General features: G+C 35.6%; 1 protein-coding gene across 2 annotated transcripts in view; it reads right to left on the bottom strand.

The window, feature by feature from the left end:
• Positions 1 to 21,495, bottom strand: part of LOC108237360 (MAM domain-containing glycosylphosphatidylinositol anchor protein 1) — a 166,339-nt gene that overhangs the window by 58,411 nt on the left and 86,433 nt on the right. For both annotated transcript variants that reach the window (XM_037979938.1, XM_017418722.3), the window contains exon 5: positions 15 to 211. In XM_037979938.1, the coding sequence (XP_037835866.1) occupies positions 15 to 211 (197 nt within the window). The remainder of the gene's footprint in view (positions 1 to 14; positions 212 to 21,495) is intronic.

Below are 21,495 nucleotides of genomic sequence, written 5' to 3'. Positions count from 1 at the left end.
CTGCATGTGTGTACCTGAGTGTAAAGAGGCTCGTAGATGTCCACTCCATTGTCCTTGCTCTGTTCTATGATCCTACTGCCACGCTTCCAGATGAATCGTGCCGGAGGGTTGGAATTAACAGTGCATCGAAGGAACACAGTCTTCTCATGGTAGAAGCCAATACGTATATCGCCAGTGGTCTGATGCACCGTAAGAACTGGAACATCAAGGTCTGTAAAACAAAGAACAAATAAATTTAATCACAAAAAGCTTGATATTTCTTAAGTGGAGCAAAACTGTTTTAGTTTTCTCTTTCTGCAAGTATCAACAGAGAGCTATAAAATGCCAGTTTTTAAAAGCAAAATTTTTAAAAAGCTTACGTTGAGTTAAAATAGAGTTTTATTTTTATGATGCTGTCAATGCTTCTGCAGAGAACGGTGGTTGTGTTCTGTCTGACAAGGATGAAGTTTACTGTGACACAACAGAACATTGGCTCATTGTGTGCAGTTTGATTGAAGAACCCACCCACACTGACCAAAACCATCCAAACACACACATATTTCTAATAAGCCCAAATGTCTAAACAATCTGTGCATTTTGCCTTCTCCTCCTCTTTCTGTGACTCTCCCACGTATAGATTTTTATAGTAGTTTTTTTTTTCTGTCATTTTTCTGTCATTTCTACCTCATGCACTCCCCCCCCCCAACATTCGCTTCATATGCCTTGTTTTCCCTGTGCATTTCCTTCATGGGAGGTGTCGTTTCCCTTTCCCTCAAGTGGATTGGATTTCAGCTGCTGTCACGAGCACGGAGGCTGCTCTCCCCTGGTTTCTGCCATTTCTCCAAAACTCACTGCCACTTTCGCTCCACATCACCATCCTTCTCTCTCCCTGTGTCCTCTCCTTCTCGCTCTTTGCCTTACTGACAAGGCAGAGTTGTGTGTGTGTGTGTGTGTGTGTGTGTGAGAGCAGACTAATTGGACTGTTGCAGACTTCAAACATTAACCCCTTTCCCTCTTTTAAATTCTAGCTTTTGCCTTTCATCTTATCTCATATTTCCTTTCTTCTCTATTCCTGTCTCACTCACATTCTGTAGTGCCAACCCATCTTACCTACTATACACCTACCAAGAGGTGCAAACTATGCAAAGGATGGGATGAAACTGCAATCACTGATTTTTTTGACACCATCACTTTTGATTAGATATTGTTGTGGTGGTTGGAGGACTGTGTTTGTTGTGTATTTTTTGTTGGAGAATTTTGAAGATAAGCATCCTTGATTTTTGAGTGCGTCTTTGAAATGGTCGCAGCTGTCACATGTGGTGGCTTGCTATATACACACATGCATGGAGACACAAGCACATCTGGAAGTGCATCAACGAGAGTGCAGCCTAAGCATAGCAAAAGAGCACTTTTGCGGATTGAAGGTTAGAACGCTGGGACTGACTGGTTCATGAGTGCAAAAGGGACTGTGAGCTCACTGAGGTGGCTACAAACAAACAGACATTACATGGGAACTTCTTTTCCAGATGAGAAGTGAGCCAAAGGGTCATGGGAAGGTTTACTAAATTATAGAATGTGATAGAGCTATCTTGTATGATGTAAAGCTACTTACGTTATAGTGTGTAAAACATACAATGCGCCTGAGGCTAAAGGTAAAAAATAGACTAGGAGTGAGTTGTAAAAGCAAGGACACCCAAACAGAGTGTAAACACTCATGTAACCACTTTATGCATTTTACTGATTGAATTAAAACTAAATAACTAAATAAACATTTTCTAAAAATTTAAGATACATAGTTTGCATAAACTATTTAACATTTGTAATTCTGTTTTATATTTAAAAATTATAAATACTTCCATGCACTAAAAAAACAGTTGCAGAACATGTACAGTTAAGAGGTAAAATTGGAATTTTGTGCAGAGTTTTACTTGGCTAAGCTTCATATATTGAGGTTTTTTGTTTTCTTTTTTAAAATGATTTACATTTTTGTATGGCAGAGTCTGCATTATGTTCCCTTTGCTTTTTTGTCTCTGTGGATACTGTCGAGTACAAAAATAAAATCCACAGGTAAGAACAAAAGACCCATCAACAATTCAGACAATGAGAGTGGACCGGTCTCTCTGAAAGTCTCTGGCAGCAACAGGCCTGCAAGTACAGGCAGCTACTGAATCAAAGATGTATACCTGCTAAATTTACCACTGCTGTGACCTTTAAAAAAAAAAAAAACAATTAAAGCAATTATATCTATTTATATGTATATCTTATACATGTGCATACAAAACTAAGACATTCGAATTCAAACTTCATGTCTGTGTCATAGCTGCTACACACTGCTCAGATAAACTAACAGGTTTTACAAACAGTACTGCCCATTGCCAAACTGGGCTCTGTTCTGCTTCACAGCTTCATAGATTTTTCTTGAAGAGATCATCTTTTGTAATAGATTTTTTTTTGTAACTCTGTGCTACACATCACTCAAAATAGTGGCATTCTGTTATTGCAACACAATATGTCAACTTGTTTCACTGAAATTCACTAGATATCACAAATTAGAGCTTTTTTTTCCTATGGAGGGCATAACCTATGACAGCTTTAGTTCATTGAAGTTATTAATTGTATGCTCTGAATTTAGCTCACTAGAATGTGTTGTTGAATAGCAAAACAATTTCTGCTGCTTTATTTAGCTCAGTCAAGCTGCATATGTAGACAGAAAAAAGAATGTTACAGAAAAGCAGATAGTAAAAGGAACACACAGCTGTACATGGAAATTAAAGGGTAATTAAGGTTACACTATATGTACACACAAAAGAGGATTCTCACCACATGAACAGCATAGTATATGTCATTAACAGGTCTCTTTAGGTCTTAGAATTAAAGCAACATGACTGCATGTTATCAAAAAAGCAATTATTAGTATAGAAAGAATTTTCAATATTTTTGTAACCCTATTCTTTAAATACCTTAACTAATGTCATTCAGCAAAAAGGCTTGAAAAATTGCAATATTTTAAAAAAACTTTTTTTGTTTTAGACAACAGTTATAGGCCTTATAATACAAACTCCATCTGTGAGTCTCAGTTTGGGCCCATAAGTAAATGGAGACACAAGATGAAACTGCAAGTGCACAATGCAATATGAAACTTTAATGAACCATCTGATTTCCCCAAAGTCCTTCCTTTGCACACAGCTGAGATCAATTGCACTGCACTGCTTTTGCTACCTATAGCTTTTAATGTGCATCTAAGCTTCCAAATTTCAAGCTGCTCTGGGGGTAAGCCATTGTTTTCTGCTTTGACATCACACTGTGGTGCTGACACAAAGACATTTCAGTCCTGCCTTAGATTGGCCCTTAACTTGGACACCTACATGTGGATAAAGCAGAAAATAATGTATCTTGTACTGTACATGGAAAATGTTTTAAGATTTTGAAATTTTTCAAACTCTTTTTTTAAAATCCAGTTTGGTTGTTAACTAAAATTGCAGAAAGTATCTCACACTGTGCTTCCTGCCAACTTTGATCAAATGAAACAACAGTTGAACTAATTAACCACAATTCAAAAATGTGTGTGGAAGAAACTAGGCACTGAACATAACCTCATTAAAACACTAAGTTAAACATCGGGCTAGTAGCATTATTTTTTCTTATACAAAACATAGGCGACATTGCATCAGTGGAAAGATAGATTCAAAATTCCTTAAGCAGTTAGGAGTAAAAACTCAGTTTTCAAGTCTGAAAAGACCAGAAAACAAAAATCTGAATTTATTTATTTATTTTGTTTGTGTTGTGTTGCTTTTAACCCAAAATATCTGTATTTATAATTGGCTGAGTTTACACTATATCACTTTGAAAATAATAAATTACCTCATTACCAGTAACATAGACTGTCATTATTTCATCTTTACTGTTTTGTTTGTTTGTTTTTACACACTTAGGAGAGAAATTTATTGACTCATTTTCTGTATCTTTGTAACCACTTAATTCTGTTCAGGGTCATAGAAGGAGGGGGTTTAGGAAGAGGCTGTTGTGTGAGAAGCTGGGTACACCTTGGATCAGTTGCCACTCCAACATGGGAGCAACACAAAGACACACAAGATGCATCCTCCGCCCCAGCCCCCACTCCCACACACACATTTTGGGTTTACATTTACAGGGTTACATTTATGGAATTCACCTTATCAAACTAAGCATTCTGGATCCTTGATTATTGTTACCCACACAACCTCAACAGAGACAACCTGCAGCTAGAAAGAAGAATGTTGTGTTGTCTGCAAACAAAATAATAATAAAAAAATAAATAAACTTGTCACTCCATTAGAGTCACTTTATATGCTGCCGTTGAACATCTGAAAAACTTGCTAAATGGCAAACTCTCCAGTTAAAATATTCTGCCATGAATAAATTTACCTCATTTTGAAGTTATTTGATAAGGAAATTAAGACAAGACATATTTCTGGGACACAATCTTATCTGGCTCACCCAAATGAATTCAAAATAGAAAATTTAACATTGTTTTGCACAAGCTTGATCAGGCACCCAGATGGTGTCTGTTATTAAAATTCCTTTGTCATTATAAAACATACAACAAGTTCTTTATCTTATTACTTTGACTGTTCTTAACTTCTGTTCATGCAAAATAAAAAAAACACCCTTCTTTAAATCCCAGCACAATCTGTCCATTATTACAGCTATTTCGTAAAGGCTTTGACAGGCTGTATACTTGGTCACATGTTCTGTGTATTTTTTCCTTTGAACCCTGTGATAAAAAGATAACCTGTGTACCTCGACTCTCATCTGGTGAATGCTGGGACAGGCACAAGCCCCTTAATCAGTGACACAGCAAATTACAAGTACAAAAGACTGAGTGACAGTGGGCAATCAACACCAACTGTGGAGGAAAAAAACAAAAATATCCTGTTTACTTTCTTATAAATGGGGCAAATAAACAGTATAAAATCATAAACAGTTGTTTAAACATTTTCACACCTTGTTTTAAAATATTTAACCCAGCATCTAGATTATTATCTTAGTGACCAGAAGAAAAAAAATGTCAAAGCAATAATATTCTCTTAGAACACTGCAATATTTAAATTAGAAATGTCCATAAATGTGTTTGCTTAGCATTAGTTTTGCCATCTTAACTGAAAAAAGGAAGCAGATTTTCTCAGAAGCAATCTATCTTGGCGGTCAGTGAGTCTTTGTAACAAGTTGACCTCTGCTGATTCCTCTTCCCTGCAGGAGGACACCCGAGACACCAAATCCTCTTTGATTTCCAATAACATGTCCTGTACTCTAATAGGTCTCTAGAAGTGGACGGCCATTAAGGCCCCAAAGAGAAGATGACAGGTTCAGTTGAGTGAGCTTTTAATGGAGGAGGTGTGTGTGTGCGTATGTCTCAGAAAGGGAGGGGGCAGATGAGCAAATGTGTTTGTGTAACAAGTTCAGCATCTATTGTTAATAGAAGAGCTACTGAGTTACCCCCAGTGACTGGAAATGTAATCACTGCAAACCACTAAAGGTCTGCAGAATCAATTACATATCTGCAAAATAGGAAAGGGAATGTATATAACAAGCACAACAGAAAATAAATAAATTTAAAAGAAGAGACTGGCAGTGTATTAAAGCATCAACAATAGGATACAAATGTTATAGGTACTTTTCTTATATCTATACCTGCTTTGTTACTAAAACTGAACATTTTTGCTACTCTTGTTCATCTGTTTGCTTGCTGCAAGCAAGAATGTCATCTGCCATAGATGGTACCTGCTTCAGCAAAGTCCTGATGATACAAAATCAGAAAATGTTTATTAATGAACATGGATGTCATTAAAAGATTAAGTGTCTTTGTAGCAATGGGGGGGGGCTTAATAACTGGAGATCTCTCGAGAAAACACCAAGTATGGAAACGCTAAAAAGTCCCACATTTAGATTCAGGACTTTTTTTGCTATCAGGTGACGGGGCATCTCTCTGCCACTGATAACATTAATAACTGCCATTCAGATGTTTTTTGTGTGTTTGTTTGTTTGGTTTTTTCAGGAAATTCTTTTATTTATACTAAACCACGTTTTTCATGTATTACAGCAGCATTGATCTGTGCTTCTAAACCGACCTCCCGGCTGTTCAGACTCGTTTCCCACTGAAAACAATTGGCACATTATTAAACAGAAAAATACAACAAAGATGGCCTAGAGTTGTTGAGCATCTGGCATTCTCTGTTTAAAAAAGAATGAATTTCACTCTCAACTACAGAGCTTGATCTTATCAGTTACCAAATTAGAGTCTATGCAAAAAAAGATGAGTTACTGTACTACAATGATAGACTCTCACACAGCTACTTTAAAGGGTGAGGCTAAAATCAGTTTCAGAAGAAAAACATAGTGGATGGGAAAAAGAAATCTGCATTTGATTTGTTCATTCAGAGCCTTGGTAAGAGAATATAAATATATATTTAAAGAGAAATATATATTGGAGCTATGGTTCTGGTTCAGGGTGAAATATGATTTTATGAAAGCACTCAGAAAAAAAGTCAAAGTTTAAATAAAGGAAAGAAATTTCATCTTTCCACAATAGCACTTTTTTAATTAAAAAAAGGTTTTGTTGGAATTGCAAAAGTTGAGTTGTTGCAGAGGAATCCCTGCATGGAACTGTGTGTTTTTCCTCTCTCTCTTTTGACATTTGTGTGTTCTGAGAAATATTCAAATATCTAATTGAAAGATTCCCATTTTAAGCAAAGACGACAGGTTATTAGTGCTAAATTAAAAAAAATAATAATAATCTAAGCTTGAAAATGCAACCTTTTGGAGTATGTGATGACCTTTTGGATTTGATAAAACTGTTGAATTACTGAAAGACTAAAGATACTGATTTTCTTACAAAAAAAATGTCAACTTAAAGAGAAATAAATGGTTTAAATAAGCAACACTTTGCAGTAACACATGGTGCTTAGAACAACATAGTAAAAAACAGCTTTGCTTTTTTTTTTATTTGTTGCATCTATAAAAATGGAAATGCACACCAAGGCACACCAGCAGATGCAAACTTTGCTGGTTGATTCAGCTTCACTCCTTGTGAATTATTTAGCTTTTTGCTCATAGACATCCGCTGAAAGAGCACATAAAACATGCACAAGCCCCACATTTGGAAATACCAAGAACATAGTCTGTGTTTTAAATGCAGTGTTCAAAAGTAAAGATTGATTTAGGCAGATTTTCAGAGCTTAGTTTGTTTTCCTCAGTTTACAAAGTAACAAAATCACACTTTTTTGTTTGGCTTATTTAAATCCCATGGCTGTGTCTTAAAGTCACTGTTGATGGCTCATGCGAAACAGATGACTAAAACGAGGAGGCTGGTGAGAATAATATTATTGTCATCCGTAATCACAGGATTTGTATCTATGCAATGAAGCTGTGCAACAGAAATATCTGCCAACCACAAGTTTGTGAATATTTTTGAATTTCCTTTCACTGCATAAAAAACGACCTAAACATCAGCAAATTTCCTTAATGTCTTAAAAGCAAATAACCGCAAAGATGAAAGAAACATTTTGTACTGGCCTATTTATTTAATGAGGAACATTATCAACTTTGACATATCAGTGAGTAGCAAACATATGTGAAACTTTGCTATTAGGAGCTGGTGGAACCTTCTTGCGCAATAAAAGTGCATCTAAATGTTTCTGGTAAATGCTGATTTGCTGGTGCTGCATGAGAATTTTGCCCATTCATTTGTATCAAACAGCTTCAACTCTGGGATGTTTGTGGACTCATATAAATCTCTCAGTTCAGGTCCTTAAACAACACAGCATTTTCAAATTAAACTATTAAGTATTTTCTTTGTGTCATCGGTTCAAATTGTTATCTTTCCAACCTTTTTGTGTCCAAACAGGAAACAAGGTTTATTTTGGAGAACGGTGGCTTTCTTCATGTAGAGTTTGAAATGCAGGTTCACCATTTTCTTGAAGGTAGACAGTAACAATGTGTAAGACAAAACTGTAGCACTTTAGACAATACCACTGATTCCTTTTTGACCTCATATTAATATGTGTTCGACTATTGGAGTGATGTTTGTTGGACAACTAGTCTAGGGGAAGATAATGGGCAAGAACTGTCTTCATTTGTATACAATAAACCTGAATTGATGGAGTTCAAATTTTTTAGACATGTTCATAACATTTTTTAAGCCTGATAAGCATCAACAAATTTTTATTTTATTTTTAGTTTAAGAAATGTATGTTGTTTGTGCTATGGAAACAAACCTGCATGGTGTAGAATAGACAGATATGTTTGTGCTCTAAAAACAAACCAGAAGCTGCTCTCATCTTATCAATAGAATGTTTCATGTCTTAAATAACTAATCCTTGGGGTTAACAAAGCTTTATGACTTTCATTCAGTTACTATTGAACCTTTTCGTAGCAATACACAATACAGTACCTGGTACATACAAAATATATAATCAGTATGTACCAGATTTTATTATTACCATTGCCATTTTCACTATCACAAATTATTAGAACAAAACAAAGTAACTACTTGAATACATAAAAGTTTTTGGTTTTTTGTACTTCAAATGACTGGTGTTTGTTTCAACATGCAGACACAGAGAGGATATCTATAGTGAAATAATCTCATTTAGAGCCATTTAGTCAGTTGCTTTCCTGTCAATGAATTATGAAACTACCTCAATGATAACAAAGAGTAACAATATTTAGCCCAAACTACCATTGTAGAACCTTGTGAAGATATTCTACAGTTTACTCGGCAGGCACAGGAGTGTTTGTTAATTCGAATTGCACACTCATGAATTTGCTAAAAATGGTGAATTTTTGTGGACCCAGCATATTGTGTGCTAGTCTTAATTAGCCTGTTGTCAGCAAAGAGCCTGGGAAAAAGAATTAAACATTCACGATGCTGTGACTCTATTATTTTAGTACCAAAACCAGACTAATTTGGATATAGTTATTTACTGTGAGTGCAACCATGTTGCTGTATAGTAGTGATGACAGCAGAGAGGCACAGAGACATAGTTCATTGACTCAGCCTTCAGGCTAAAATCCCACACAAAAATGCAAAAGAAAAAAAAAAAGGAAGAACACATACATGCACACACACACACACACAAGAAAGTCTGCACAATGACACACATATGTATAGACTCACTAACAAACACAGGGAACTCCTCAGGGTCGGAATAACACATGCTACTGAGTTCCCTTGCTGCAGTCCCTCAGGGCAAAAACAAGAAAGTCCTTCTGTGTCCCTGTAAGTGGCTTCTGAAGTTATCTATGGGGAGCAGAGTGGATAAAGGATGCCCTTCTTGCTCTTTCCATGTTCCTGTGGATGCAGAATAGGAGCTGAGATCCACACAGAGCATCACTACTCTTTCCAGTTCAAGAAAAATACTGTATGTAAACAATACCTAAACAATAAAGGTTGGAGTGAAACATGCATGCACGTTACCCAGATAGCTAGCTCTATATTTAATTAACTTAAACAGGGCTCTTTGAAACATGACAATATCATGCACAATACAAAGTCTACATACAACGGACCAGCTGATAACCTTGTTACATAAGCTGTGGGTACTGCTAAAATTATTAAATGGCTGTTGCTTTATTGTGTTGTTTTGCAGAATGAATGTCTGGCTCAGGGGTAATCTGCACAATGACTTTATTAACCCAACCCTGGTCTACCTCTGTGAATTCTTGCTTAGACACTAAAGCTGTATTCAGACACAACATCTGTTACATTGTTCAGGACAGTGAACAAATAAATAAATGAGTCTGAGGAGACTCTCAAAATAATATGGGTCTCAAAGAGATTGACACAGAAAATTTAGGATAGTGTAAGATACTTTTTTATTCCTTTATGTCCTGCTGGGTTTTTCTACTTGGTCCACAAGATAATGTTACAAAATTGTGAGGGTCACTGAGAGAGAATAAAGCCACTTACATCTGCTATTAGACAGCTTTAAGACAGCTTTGGTTTATTCTTATAACTGACCACATCCTCAGCATCTCTATGGCTAAAGGAATGTCTCATTTTAAATGTCCTCCATATATTATTGTATCCACCGGTTTTATTCCACCTTGAGCTCAATGTTGATTTATTGTTACAAATACAACAACTACAACATGCCAAATCTTTTTAGCTAAGTTTGTGCAATAATATTAAAAATTACCCTGAATAGGATAAATAAAAAGCATTTTTTAATAATATGAGGAAAAGAAGAATAAGGGACAAAAGAGGAATGCAAAAATAAAAAGGAAATGTTTGGTAATATCACAGTTATTACCTCATGAATCTAAATGACCATACTGAAGTGCTATTATTACATGAAGTTAAAACAGTTATTAAGTGCTTTGATTCTGAACCACAAGAATCTCAATAAATCGATACTGCCATCTCCTCACTATTTGTTCTTTGGGTATTTACCCACCATCTCATAACATCAGGTCACAAGTTCACTGATTCTCAGCAGGATCCAATAAAAAATCTTACCAAAAAGCCCCCAGGCAAGACACTGATATCCCAGCCGCTTACTTGATAAATATTTAAAAGGAGCAGCTAAACACAGCAAGTATAAAGGCATTGAGGCTCATTTTAATCATAAATCAGCCTTTTTTATGTTATGCCATACAACAGCAGTGCATGCTATAAGAGAATTCTGAGATCACAAGATTTAATATGTTTGACCTCAATAGCCCATGTAGCCCTGTCCTTGACAAAGGGCCCCATGTTATTTGACCAGGTGTTTGTCCCAAAACACTTAGGCCCAAATTCACTGACAGGTTTTGCATCTTCAGTATGTGTCTCCCTACACTGGTGCAATTTGCCCACATTTAAACAAGTTATTATGTGTGCATTTAGAGAGAAAAAAAATCCCCCTTATGTAAATAAGCTCCAAGGGAAAAAGCACCTGATTCTTCAGAGACCTGGTGAAAATTGAATAATTATGGTCTTCATAAAAAGAATGCAGACAGGTCAGGAAAGGTATATTTCAGTCACACTTCTACTGATGAATGCCAGACATTGTTGCATCTGCAAATAAACTGTCAAAAAGTCTGAGAAATGGTGTTGCTGCTGATTAACATTCAGAATATGAAACCTTATGAATAAGTACACAACATGCCATCAGATGGTGCTTCACACTCAGATGTAAACAAATAACCAAAAGTATTTTTTTGGTCTTACGGGATAGATACTGAAGGAACCTCCCACCCTCAGCAAGGCTGCCCCAGTCTTTAGCTGCTCTGAGGGCAAGAACAGATCTGATCCTCCTTGCTGCAAGAGAGGACGGAGCATGCACTGCATGATCCGGAACAACAAAATTAACTTATTGAGTGAAAATAACATGATGCACTGATGCTCAGTGAAGTCCAAAATGTTAGTTATTGATTTAGAAATGTCATTATAAATGGGAATTCTTTTCTGACGATGTGAAATGTTCTTTACACTGTTTTAAGTTGGGTTTTTTTTTCAGTATTTTGTGCAAACCTGGAGATCTTGCTGGAAAAAACATTTTTTTCTCTCTGAAATATCCATTCCTTTACACAATTAACCTGTAAAGTCATTTGTACAAGTGACACAGTTAGGAAAAATCATTATGAATGTGTTCTCTTGATCAAAATACCTCATCAGTTAAACTCTATTTCTTAATGTTTTAAAAACTTTTCACATTGTAACCCTCACAGTCTTCACACTTGGTAGCAGTTTTCTTTTTTTTTTTTTACAAGAACTGAGTCATATACTGTATCTGAGAGAGGTAGGGAACTTCTGCTTGCAGCAGAAATATGGCTAACTTGGTCTGCTGATGTTGTTCTTTCTTTTTTTTTTAACCAACTATTTATCTGTATATTTCACTCAGAAATTAGAGTTATTTAGAAGATATTTTATCCTTTGACTGAGAAAGTTTTAAATAAAAGTTTTCAAAGTTGACATGACTTTCTTTTTTTTTCCATAATACTTTTTTCTATATTTTTCTTATCTTGAATGATCTTATTTTCTATGTATTATGGTCTTCTAATCCTCCAGTTTCTGCTCCACTGTCTCCATCCTTATCCTATTTCTTTTTTCTTTTTTTCTATTTGCGATACATAAGCTGTCAGCCTGCCCCAAGGCACATCCCCTACTTTATAACAGCCTTCATTACCCACCCTGGCAGAGCTGGTCATAAATGTAAAAAAGAAAAAGAAAAAAAAACTGAAGAGGAAATATTGGAGAAGAGTAAAAGAGGAACTATAAGAAAGGAGAGATAATGGTCAAAAAACAAAAAATGGGTTGATTTTTAAAAAGTCAAAAAAGCGAAAAAGAAAGGAGAATAAAAGTGAACAAGAGTGAACAGGAGGTATGCAGAGAGTCTGAAATAGGTAAAAGGAAGAGCAAAGTCATAAAACCTAAGCTGGAAGTTATTGCAGACTGGCTGGACAAAAAATGTCATCACTATAAAATAATATTAGAACTGGTCTGGCCTTATGGCACTGATGAATATAGATTCTGCCCTGTGAGGTCTTTGGCTCAGGGAACTGGCTAATTTGAACAGCTATCTTACCTGTGAGGGTGCTAAAAAATATTAAAGGAAATGAAAAAGGTTCACTGTCAGTTGTTTAGTTTATAGCCCAGCATTTCCATCTCATAGTGGCTTTAGGTGTCACACAGAAGATCCATTCACCAAAAATAGCTCCCAGCAGGAGAGTTAGTCAAGTGTGCAGGGTTTGTCATTAATATCCTCAAAATAAAGTACAAACCAGAGCAGAAAAGGATTTGCCACTGCTCTAAACAAAAAAAACTAAAATACTGTAGGACTCAAAGCTTCTCTCAATCTTAGACAACCAAAGCAGATTTTGTTTTACCCCCTTCCCCTGTCAAATCAAACAAAATCAAATTTATCTATAAAGCACATTTACAGCTGCCGTTAGCCAACGTGCTGCATGCAAAACAATAAACAGTAAAAAGATAACACCAAACACAAGAGGCCATAAAACAAAATTAAAAACAATTAAAAAAATTTTTTTTAATTAAATGATGCAAAAATGTAAACTCTAACGCTGTACTAAAAGTCAGTGACTACAAATGAATTTTAAGAAGAGACCTTAAAATACCAACAATTGAAGCCTGTCTAATGTAGTCTGTCTTTATATTTCTCAGTAATAGTTCCAAAGAGGTCATTGATACAGGCCAGTTGTTCACAGCTGGATGAAAAAGAACCAGATAAAATCAATGCTGTCAATGTGTAAGCATGTGTAAAATCTGTGTTAGACCTGAACATCTGAGACTGCAGATCCAGATGTTTTCTATATAACCCCAGACATCACGACAGACGGTAGTCAAAATGATGGATCTATTCAAATTATCTATTAAAACTCTGAAATATAAAAACAAATTAAAATGCAATGTTTGCTCAAAACCACAAGCAGGTTATATTATGTTTTCCTAGTATTTCATACAGTCAGCATCTGCTTTACAATACCTGGCGTGCTTGTATTTTGTGCACCAAGACAGAGGGGAGTGCTGGGCAAATAATTTTAGTCACAGCATGTTGGCTCTGCTGTGTCATAGAAATTAAACATATCTGTTTTCAAAGTCATAGAGGTTTAGATAAGATGGTAGGAGTTGGGGGAAAATCAACCTCCTGTTGCTGCAGCAGCAGATTATGCTGCTTTATTCACAAATTCAAATTGATATTTAACCTGACTAGCTCATCAGTTTGGTCAAAATTGATTTATTTTTCTCTAAACTGAGGTCAAAGAGATATATATACAGGTAAGAAAATAATTGTTCATAACCTTACCACAAAACTGCATTTCAAAAGATGTGAACTACTACTTTAAGATCTAAATTGCACCTATAGCTCTACATCATGGTAATGAAATTTCACAACATTTATACTTGATTTACATACTGCCTACAGCCTGTCATCTGTTCCTTAACTTCTCCACATAAATATCCACAGTCTTGTTTTAACTGTCAAAAGAAGGATAATTATAGTGTATAACAATATTTATCAAGTAAAAAAAAAAAAGAAAATCTAATCTTTTACATGTCCATCTTTCTTTTCTTGTTTGATTACTTGTCTTTCCCCAGTGCTGACAGCATCTCAGAAACTCCACCACGAACCACTTGCTTTATGCTTCATTCCAGTGTAATGGGTATGTTCTCAAAGAAAAATATCAGTATGTGCAACTAGAGCCATAGTAAGGTCAAGATCACTTTAAGCCTGCACAGCATTGTATAACCTTCATAGGGAAGAAAGAGTCAATAAATAAATGCTGGTAAAACTAAAAGAAGCAGAAAAGAAGCACATTTTAGATAACACTAGCCAAATGATGGGGAAACATGGAGTGGTCTTATCTCTTCCTTGTCTGGTGGACAGCTTATAACACAACCATACTTCACATTTTTGTGAGGTATGTGTGTACAATGTTAGTGTGAGTTCAGGTGTTCACTCTCTTTGTGTATGTAATCTACTAAATGCTCCAGTGCTTTTTTGGGGCGACTTCATTCAGAAGCAATGATTAATATATGAAATAAAAGGGGAAGATGATTATAAAAATAAAACAGCAAAAGTGCAATGCTTTTAATGCCATTGTCTTTTGATCTTGGTCTAACACATTGGGTTTATTACATTTTTCTATTTTTGCCTGTTAGAAAATCTCCCCTCTGATATATATTTTTCTTGTCACCGCACCTCTACCCATCTCTTTGTCATTGTCAGGCAGTCTCTCTTTTGATCAGGAAAACATAGTTTTCTTATCTTGTCTCTGCCCGGTAAAATGATATGAGCCTCCTCATTCTCACATTCTCAATTTTGTATGAAATATTTTCAACCTGCCATAAAAATATCTACATTTTCTCTGTCCGTGTGCGTATATATAATATATGTGTGTGTGTGTGTGTCTATGTGTGCGTGTCTGTTTTACTACTCTGCAGCTGTGCTCCACATTTTACTGTTTCTGTGCATTCTACCTGTTCTCCTTTCCTACATACTGTGGAACCTTCTTTTGTCTTTTAGCCTCACTTCTACGTGTGTCTTTTGTCTCTAGGTATCGGAAATGTTCAAAAAAACCAAAACATTCTCATATATCTGATCTCAGAGGTTAACTGTGATAGCACTTAAGTGTGGAGGGGCAGGCTTAAAGATGACCCCAAACTGTCAAGGAAACCCCTGTCACATATCATCAGTGACTCACTAAACACAACCCGGAGTAAGGAGATAGCAGGAGGAATGTTAATATGTTGTCTGTGGATTCATGCATACCTACAGGTACATAAACTCATTCTAACAGAAGTTGATAGTTTTACATTTCCACTAGGGAATGTCAAAAAAGTGCAAACGGACACCGACCCAACACACCTTTAGAAACTCTGCAATTAGTTACCCCACTGTACTCATAAATTACCTATCTAGCTACTGTGTCTAACTAAAGTGATCAGAGCCCTTGGATCTATCTCTACAAGCCTAATGTCACAAAAATGACTTCTTGCAAAAGTCATTTTTTATATGTCATATTTTATTATGATAATTGATGTCATATACAATTTGGCCATTTATTAACCCTCCTGTGGCCTTTGGGTCAAATTGACCCAAAATTACAAGGGCTTCTCTACCTGTCTTTGTCTCTCTGTTTGGAGGGCTTCAGGAGGGTTAAGCAAACAGAACTGTATGCTTTTACACGCAATCTCAAATTAAATATCCTGCCACACTGCTGGCGAGACTTGCTTTCTCGTGAACGCAAAGGCAAAGAAAGAAGATCTTTTAGAGATTTAAATTACTGTCATTACATTTGCTACAAAACAAGCTATTAGGAAAGACTGGTAAAGCAAGCTAACTGGGTAAATTTGCAAACTAAGTGGGGCATGAAATTTGAATAAATGAGACTCCATTATGACAGTACAATTGTATTTTGTCATAATAAGCATATGGTTGGGAAGAAATCTCGGGCTGATTGTTGTTTGGGTTCATCCCCTCCATCTGCTCGCCCACATGGTTTAACAACAGCTGATTTGCAAGCAAAACATGCTAATTGGGGACCCCTGAACAGGTTGTGTTAAAATGACCTGAATATCTCTGGTTGTATTCATGATCAAACAGCTGCAGAGAGCTAAATTCCATTGCATTAGAAATTGTTCTCCCTATTAATACTTATTTTTATGACACTGTAGTGTTTGTGAATCAGATAATAGACCTCTAGAATTCCATCAACCTGAATACACAGTTAAGATGAAAAGAACAGAGACCAATAAATCTCCCATCACACGCCTTACTTATTGTTGTTTATCCTCACTTAAAAAAATAAATAAATATGTGCTGTATTTAAATATCTTTTAGAGACGTAATATCTGCTAAAATATTCCTAGAGAAAATAAAAATGAAAGATTCTAGTTTACAAAAAATAAAAAAATACAAAATAAAACTGGTTTTGAGAGAAAAAGCAACTGCCAATAGAACCTAATTTTTTTTGCATACAAATACAGATATTAAACTGATAATATGTACACATGTAGCACAATGACTAAGCAAAACATTTTTTTAAATTAAACTCAAACTGTTTACCTTAATATTCTTCTTAAACATTAACGTTCTCAACACTTTTAAGTCCCACTGTTCATTGTGAAAATGGCACAAAGCTAATTACATCCAGGTCTGCTTTTCTGTCAGAGGCTGTTTTTCAAACTGCTTACACCCAACCTGTTAAGAGGGAATCAATACAGTTCAATCCAGACAAGAGTGATGAAACGTCAGCTGTGGTTAGACAATGCAGTAATTTTAAATAATGTCAATAATGTCCATCTCTTTATTTCTGACACCTTTTATTTTTTAATGTATAGTTTGTAGCTTTTATTATGGTACTGTTTAACATTCTAGTGTCCTTTTAATTGATTGCTAAGGTCCAACACATTTAAAAACTTCCCAATCTATCACTCACCTGCACAGCTCTTGAAAACTTTGAAAGCATGGGACTTTCTATTCTTTTGAATATTCAATCACTTCATTAAGGTTTTCTGGCCTTTTGGGTATCTAGCAATCACAAATGAATGATACTTGAGGGAAACAGAATGACTCCTTCAAACAGAGAGGTTGAAAATGAACAAGAAGAAGACTGCATATTTCTTTTTAAATAATAACAACATAATGACACCAAAGCAATGTGACTATGACACTGTGTTTTAGCTATAGAGCCCATGTAGAGACATTGTCAAGACTGTTTATTCTGCCATGGTGGATAGCAATTTGCATTTTGTACAGCTGTGTGCATTTAGCACATAGCTATGCATAGTTGGTATGATTAGTTGGTTGTGTAGGAATTGTTCTCAGGCAAAAGCTAGAAACACATTAGAAACTGAGTTATGAAGTTTGAGCTTGGACTGTGAGTCATCAACGCACTGCGTCTCACATCAAAACCTCTAAAAGTGCCTCAGAGCAGGATGCTGGGACCTGGTCATGTTCTGTGGGTAAACTGGTCAAGACTGGAGTCTTACTCAAACAGCTAGGAGACCCTCATAAAAAAGGCAACTTGTTTTTTTTTTTTTTTTTTTAAGATGGACTGAGAGACAAATTACCTAGAAAACAATAAGGCACACCTCAAAGAGAGAACATATAGGAAAGGCAGGTGTCTGACATGATCACAAACTTTGAAACTACTTATACATGACTAAAAGGTCAAGTTTTCTTGTCTTTTCAGTGCTCCACCAGAGCCATGGATGAGGGCCTATCTAAATTAATCATTCCTAGTAGCTATTTACCTGATGGACCAGGTTTTATATATATATAATATTTTATATTCCATATTATTGTTCATTAAAGTCTTTTGCATATGCACTCATAGAAACTCTAAAACCACATCAAATAAACTCCTAGCAACAGCAGTAGAGTTATTTATATGGTTTATAGTGCAATGTGACTGTGGAAAGAAAAAAAAAAACTTTTTCCAAAAGGAAATGGTGGCAGTGAAACGTTATGTTCTAAATCTATGAGTATATGTAAATAGATACTGTACACAGGAAGTAAGTACTGGGTAACATTAACTGAGAAAAGTCTTCACTTGTCATAAAAATGATCCTCAGTCAATGTTTTACACAATCACAAGTCAAGCATGATCTCTGGAGAAATGTAAAATACAATATCTTCACTACCTAATGTGGATATGACTCCATGTAACTTGACAAAAATCCCAGTACTTACTTAGTAAATGGCAAAATATTCTCACACAAGAATAGCTGTAAGAGATTTTTAAAGTATAGAGTACTTTCAAGGATTGGGCTGTCAGATGAATTGTAAGACATATTTAAGTGCTTTTTCCTGTTTGGTTGATCCATACTCGCCTGAACATAGAGAAGCCATTATGCGCAGCTGTGGCTTTCCTGATATTTCTGCATGTTCCTCCATCAAGGTGACACTGACACTTGTCAGGGAATTCAAATGTCAGATTGTAAAATGTGCTTTTTGCTTGAAGGTAAAGGTTCTGCTAAAGACTTGATAAAACCTTCCATCTCTCCGGCTGCATGTTCAAATGCAGTGTTTGTTGACAGAAAATAATTAAGCCATGGTGGCTGAGTAATGCATAAAGATCCATTAGTTACAGGTCTTAGTCATAATAGTTTTTTTCTTAGCAAAAAACAAGGAGATTGATGAGCTAAACAAATAGAAACCACAAATCTGAAAGAGGAAGGCTTTTTTTTTTACCTGTGTTTGGTTAACTTAGAGGACAGATAAATGTTTTCATTGATATAAATGCACACAGCATAAAGCCTTGATACAACAATATGACACAGATATTTCCAAATACCTGATTAACTTTTTACATTTAACAAATGAAATGGAATTTTCTTTTTCTTTGTAAAGAAAACTTTGCTACACGAACTTGTAAAATTCTTCAAAAGGATTTTAAATTAATTTAATATTAGCATTTTTTCACTGACAAAAATGAACAGTAGCAATTTTTAAAGCTTAGAAGAGGTTATGGCATAATCAGGTTATTCAAAGATATTATTTTCAGATCTTTTAAAGACAAACAGGCTGTTTTAGTGCAATTGGTTTGGTAGATAAATATCTCTAATGATTTGAGTGATTTAATGACATTGTTAATAACAGGCATATTTTACAGTGTAAAACATTACAAAAAAAATCTTTATTATAAAATAGATTTTTGTAATAAGAATGAACAAAAAAATTATGAAAAAAATGGCCAGGCAACCTTTCAATATTTAAATACACATTTTCTAACATGAGGCCAGTGTGCTTTGATTACATGAGGTCACAGTTTACTCCTTCACATTTGTCTATGTACACATATGGCAAAATTCATAATGCAGACAAATTAATTTTATTACAAATACATCCAGGAGAGGGCTGTCTTTGCCTTCTCAAAACTAAAAATAAGTCCAAGGTCAATGAGCTTCCATTAGTGACCATATCAAATTTCTAATTAATTTGGTCTAATGTGATACAATAGATGGATTGACACACTCTTGTGTTTCAAGATACTGTATAATGCAATGCACATTTTTGAAGACTATTTAAGGTCAAATGAAAACCTTGATGGGGTGGGCCTTTGCCTCAAGTGTAGGAGTTTAAATATCCGGGAGTCTTATGAGTGACTGCAGGGTGGAGTGGGGGATGGATCATATAAGATCCTTGCTACAAGAGACTGGAATAAGCTCAGAGTAGAGCCAATGCTCCTCATCATTAAAAAGTTTCAGCTGAGGTGGTTCAGGCATCTGATTAGAATGCCTCCTGGAAGCTTCCCTCTGGAGGTTTTCTGCAAATGTCCCACTGGGAGGCAAATTAGGAGCACACCCAAAACTCATTAAAGGGATTACATAGCTTCTCTGGCTCTGGTGGACATTCCTCCAGTCAGCATGCCAATTGCACACGCCCTCAAAACCTGCGACATCTGTTGCATTGTACATTGTGATAAAACTCCCCATTTTAGAGTGGCCTTTTATTGTGGTCAGCCTGAGGCACACCTGTGTAATAATTCTGCTGTCTAATCAGCATCCTGATATGCCACACCTGTGCGGTGGATGGATTATTTTAGCAAAGGAGAAGTGATCACTAACACAGATTTACACAAATTTGTGAACAATATTTGAGTGAAATAGACTTATTGCATACATAGAAAAAAAAATCTTAAAACTTTGAGTTCAGTTCATGAAAAAAGGGAACAAAAACAAAAGTGTCGCATTTATATTTTTGTTCAGTATAATTTCAACTTAGTCAGTAACATGCCATCAAGACTACATCACCTCAAAGCAATAGTTTATTTAATCCGTGCAACGCTTTGTTAGCTGTAAGCTGGACAACACTGCCACAAGAGGCAAAGAAGGTCAACTATATACTGAGCTGCTGATTAATGTTTTCATATAGAAGATATAAGAAACACCTTGAAACCGAATGTTGTCCGGGAGTAATATTTCTCTCCTTTGCCTCTCCCCAAAGGACTTTAAATATCACAAAGATGAATTTAATCAAAAATATGTATTCATGAGTAGCAGGACAATGGCTCCTTCACCTTTTCATACCTTTACGTCTTCATATATCTGGAAGATCTTTTGCCTGGTGGGTCGAAAAATATGAAGCACTCCTGAACTAAAGTAGATTTGATTAAAAAGAAGCGAAGCATTATTTTCTTCTTACAATAGTCCGTCACTGCTGATACGCCTTCTGAAGTGCGTATATTTATGCAGTCAGTAGTACACACAACCTGTATAATTCAATTTTCTAAGAAACATGAACTGTTTTTCTCACAAAGTCAAATGTACTCGCAGAGACACATTTTGGTATAAAAAGTCAAGTCTAGTTTGAAAAACTCTTCATGTGTACATGTGCTTGGTTAGGAAAAAGTGCTCTGAAGTGAATTAGGTGATGATATATGATGATAACACAGAAGATGTGAAGGTGTTATAGGAATTTTCTTTGACTTACAAAAACCAAATGAGTTCTCATAATGTCTAGGGCAGCTCCATGTGGTGCAGGTAGATTAAGATGTCATCTTGTGAATCAGTTTCATTTACAGATTTCACTTGAGGTAAGATATGGTAATAAAAATCTTTTTAATGCATGCAGAGCAAAGAAATTCTCAAAAATCCTATTATTCTATATAACTTTCTTTTATTACTTTGTGTTAAAATCATACTATTGCTACAATATTTCTTTTGGTGTCTTTTATTTCACAGAACAAATAAGCAAAACTTAAAGCAAGCTAAACTGTGTATTTTTTTATTTTACTTTTTTTTAAGTGTGCATCCATTTGCTGCTCGTAGCTGACAGTAGTGACAGTGACTGTGAATGTCTGCAATAAAGCTCAACATGTCACCTGTTCATAGTTGTCCTTATGCAGGTTTCTAATGAGTGATAAACCGTGTTATTGTTGCCATTTTATCTGCTTCGACCAGTCTGGCCTTTCTTCTCTCCCATCAGGACTACATTTTAAACCAAGAGAACTGCCACTCACTGGAGGGTCTTTGAGTTTTGGGTTATTTTTTTGTCCAGAGTAGAGATGGCAGGGTGTGAATATCTCAGT

This window comes from Kryptolebias marmoratus, linkage group LG15, assembly GCF_001649575.2.
Source record: "Kryptolebias marmoratus isolate JLee-2015 linkage group LG15, ASM164957v2, whole genome shotgun sequence".
NCBI lineage: Eukaryota > Metazoa > Chordata > Actinopteri > Cyprinodontiformes > Rivulidae > Kryptolebias > Kryptolebias marmoratus.
This window is presented reverse-complemented; position numbering and strand designations above follow the sequence as displayed.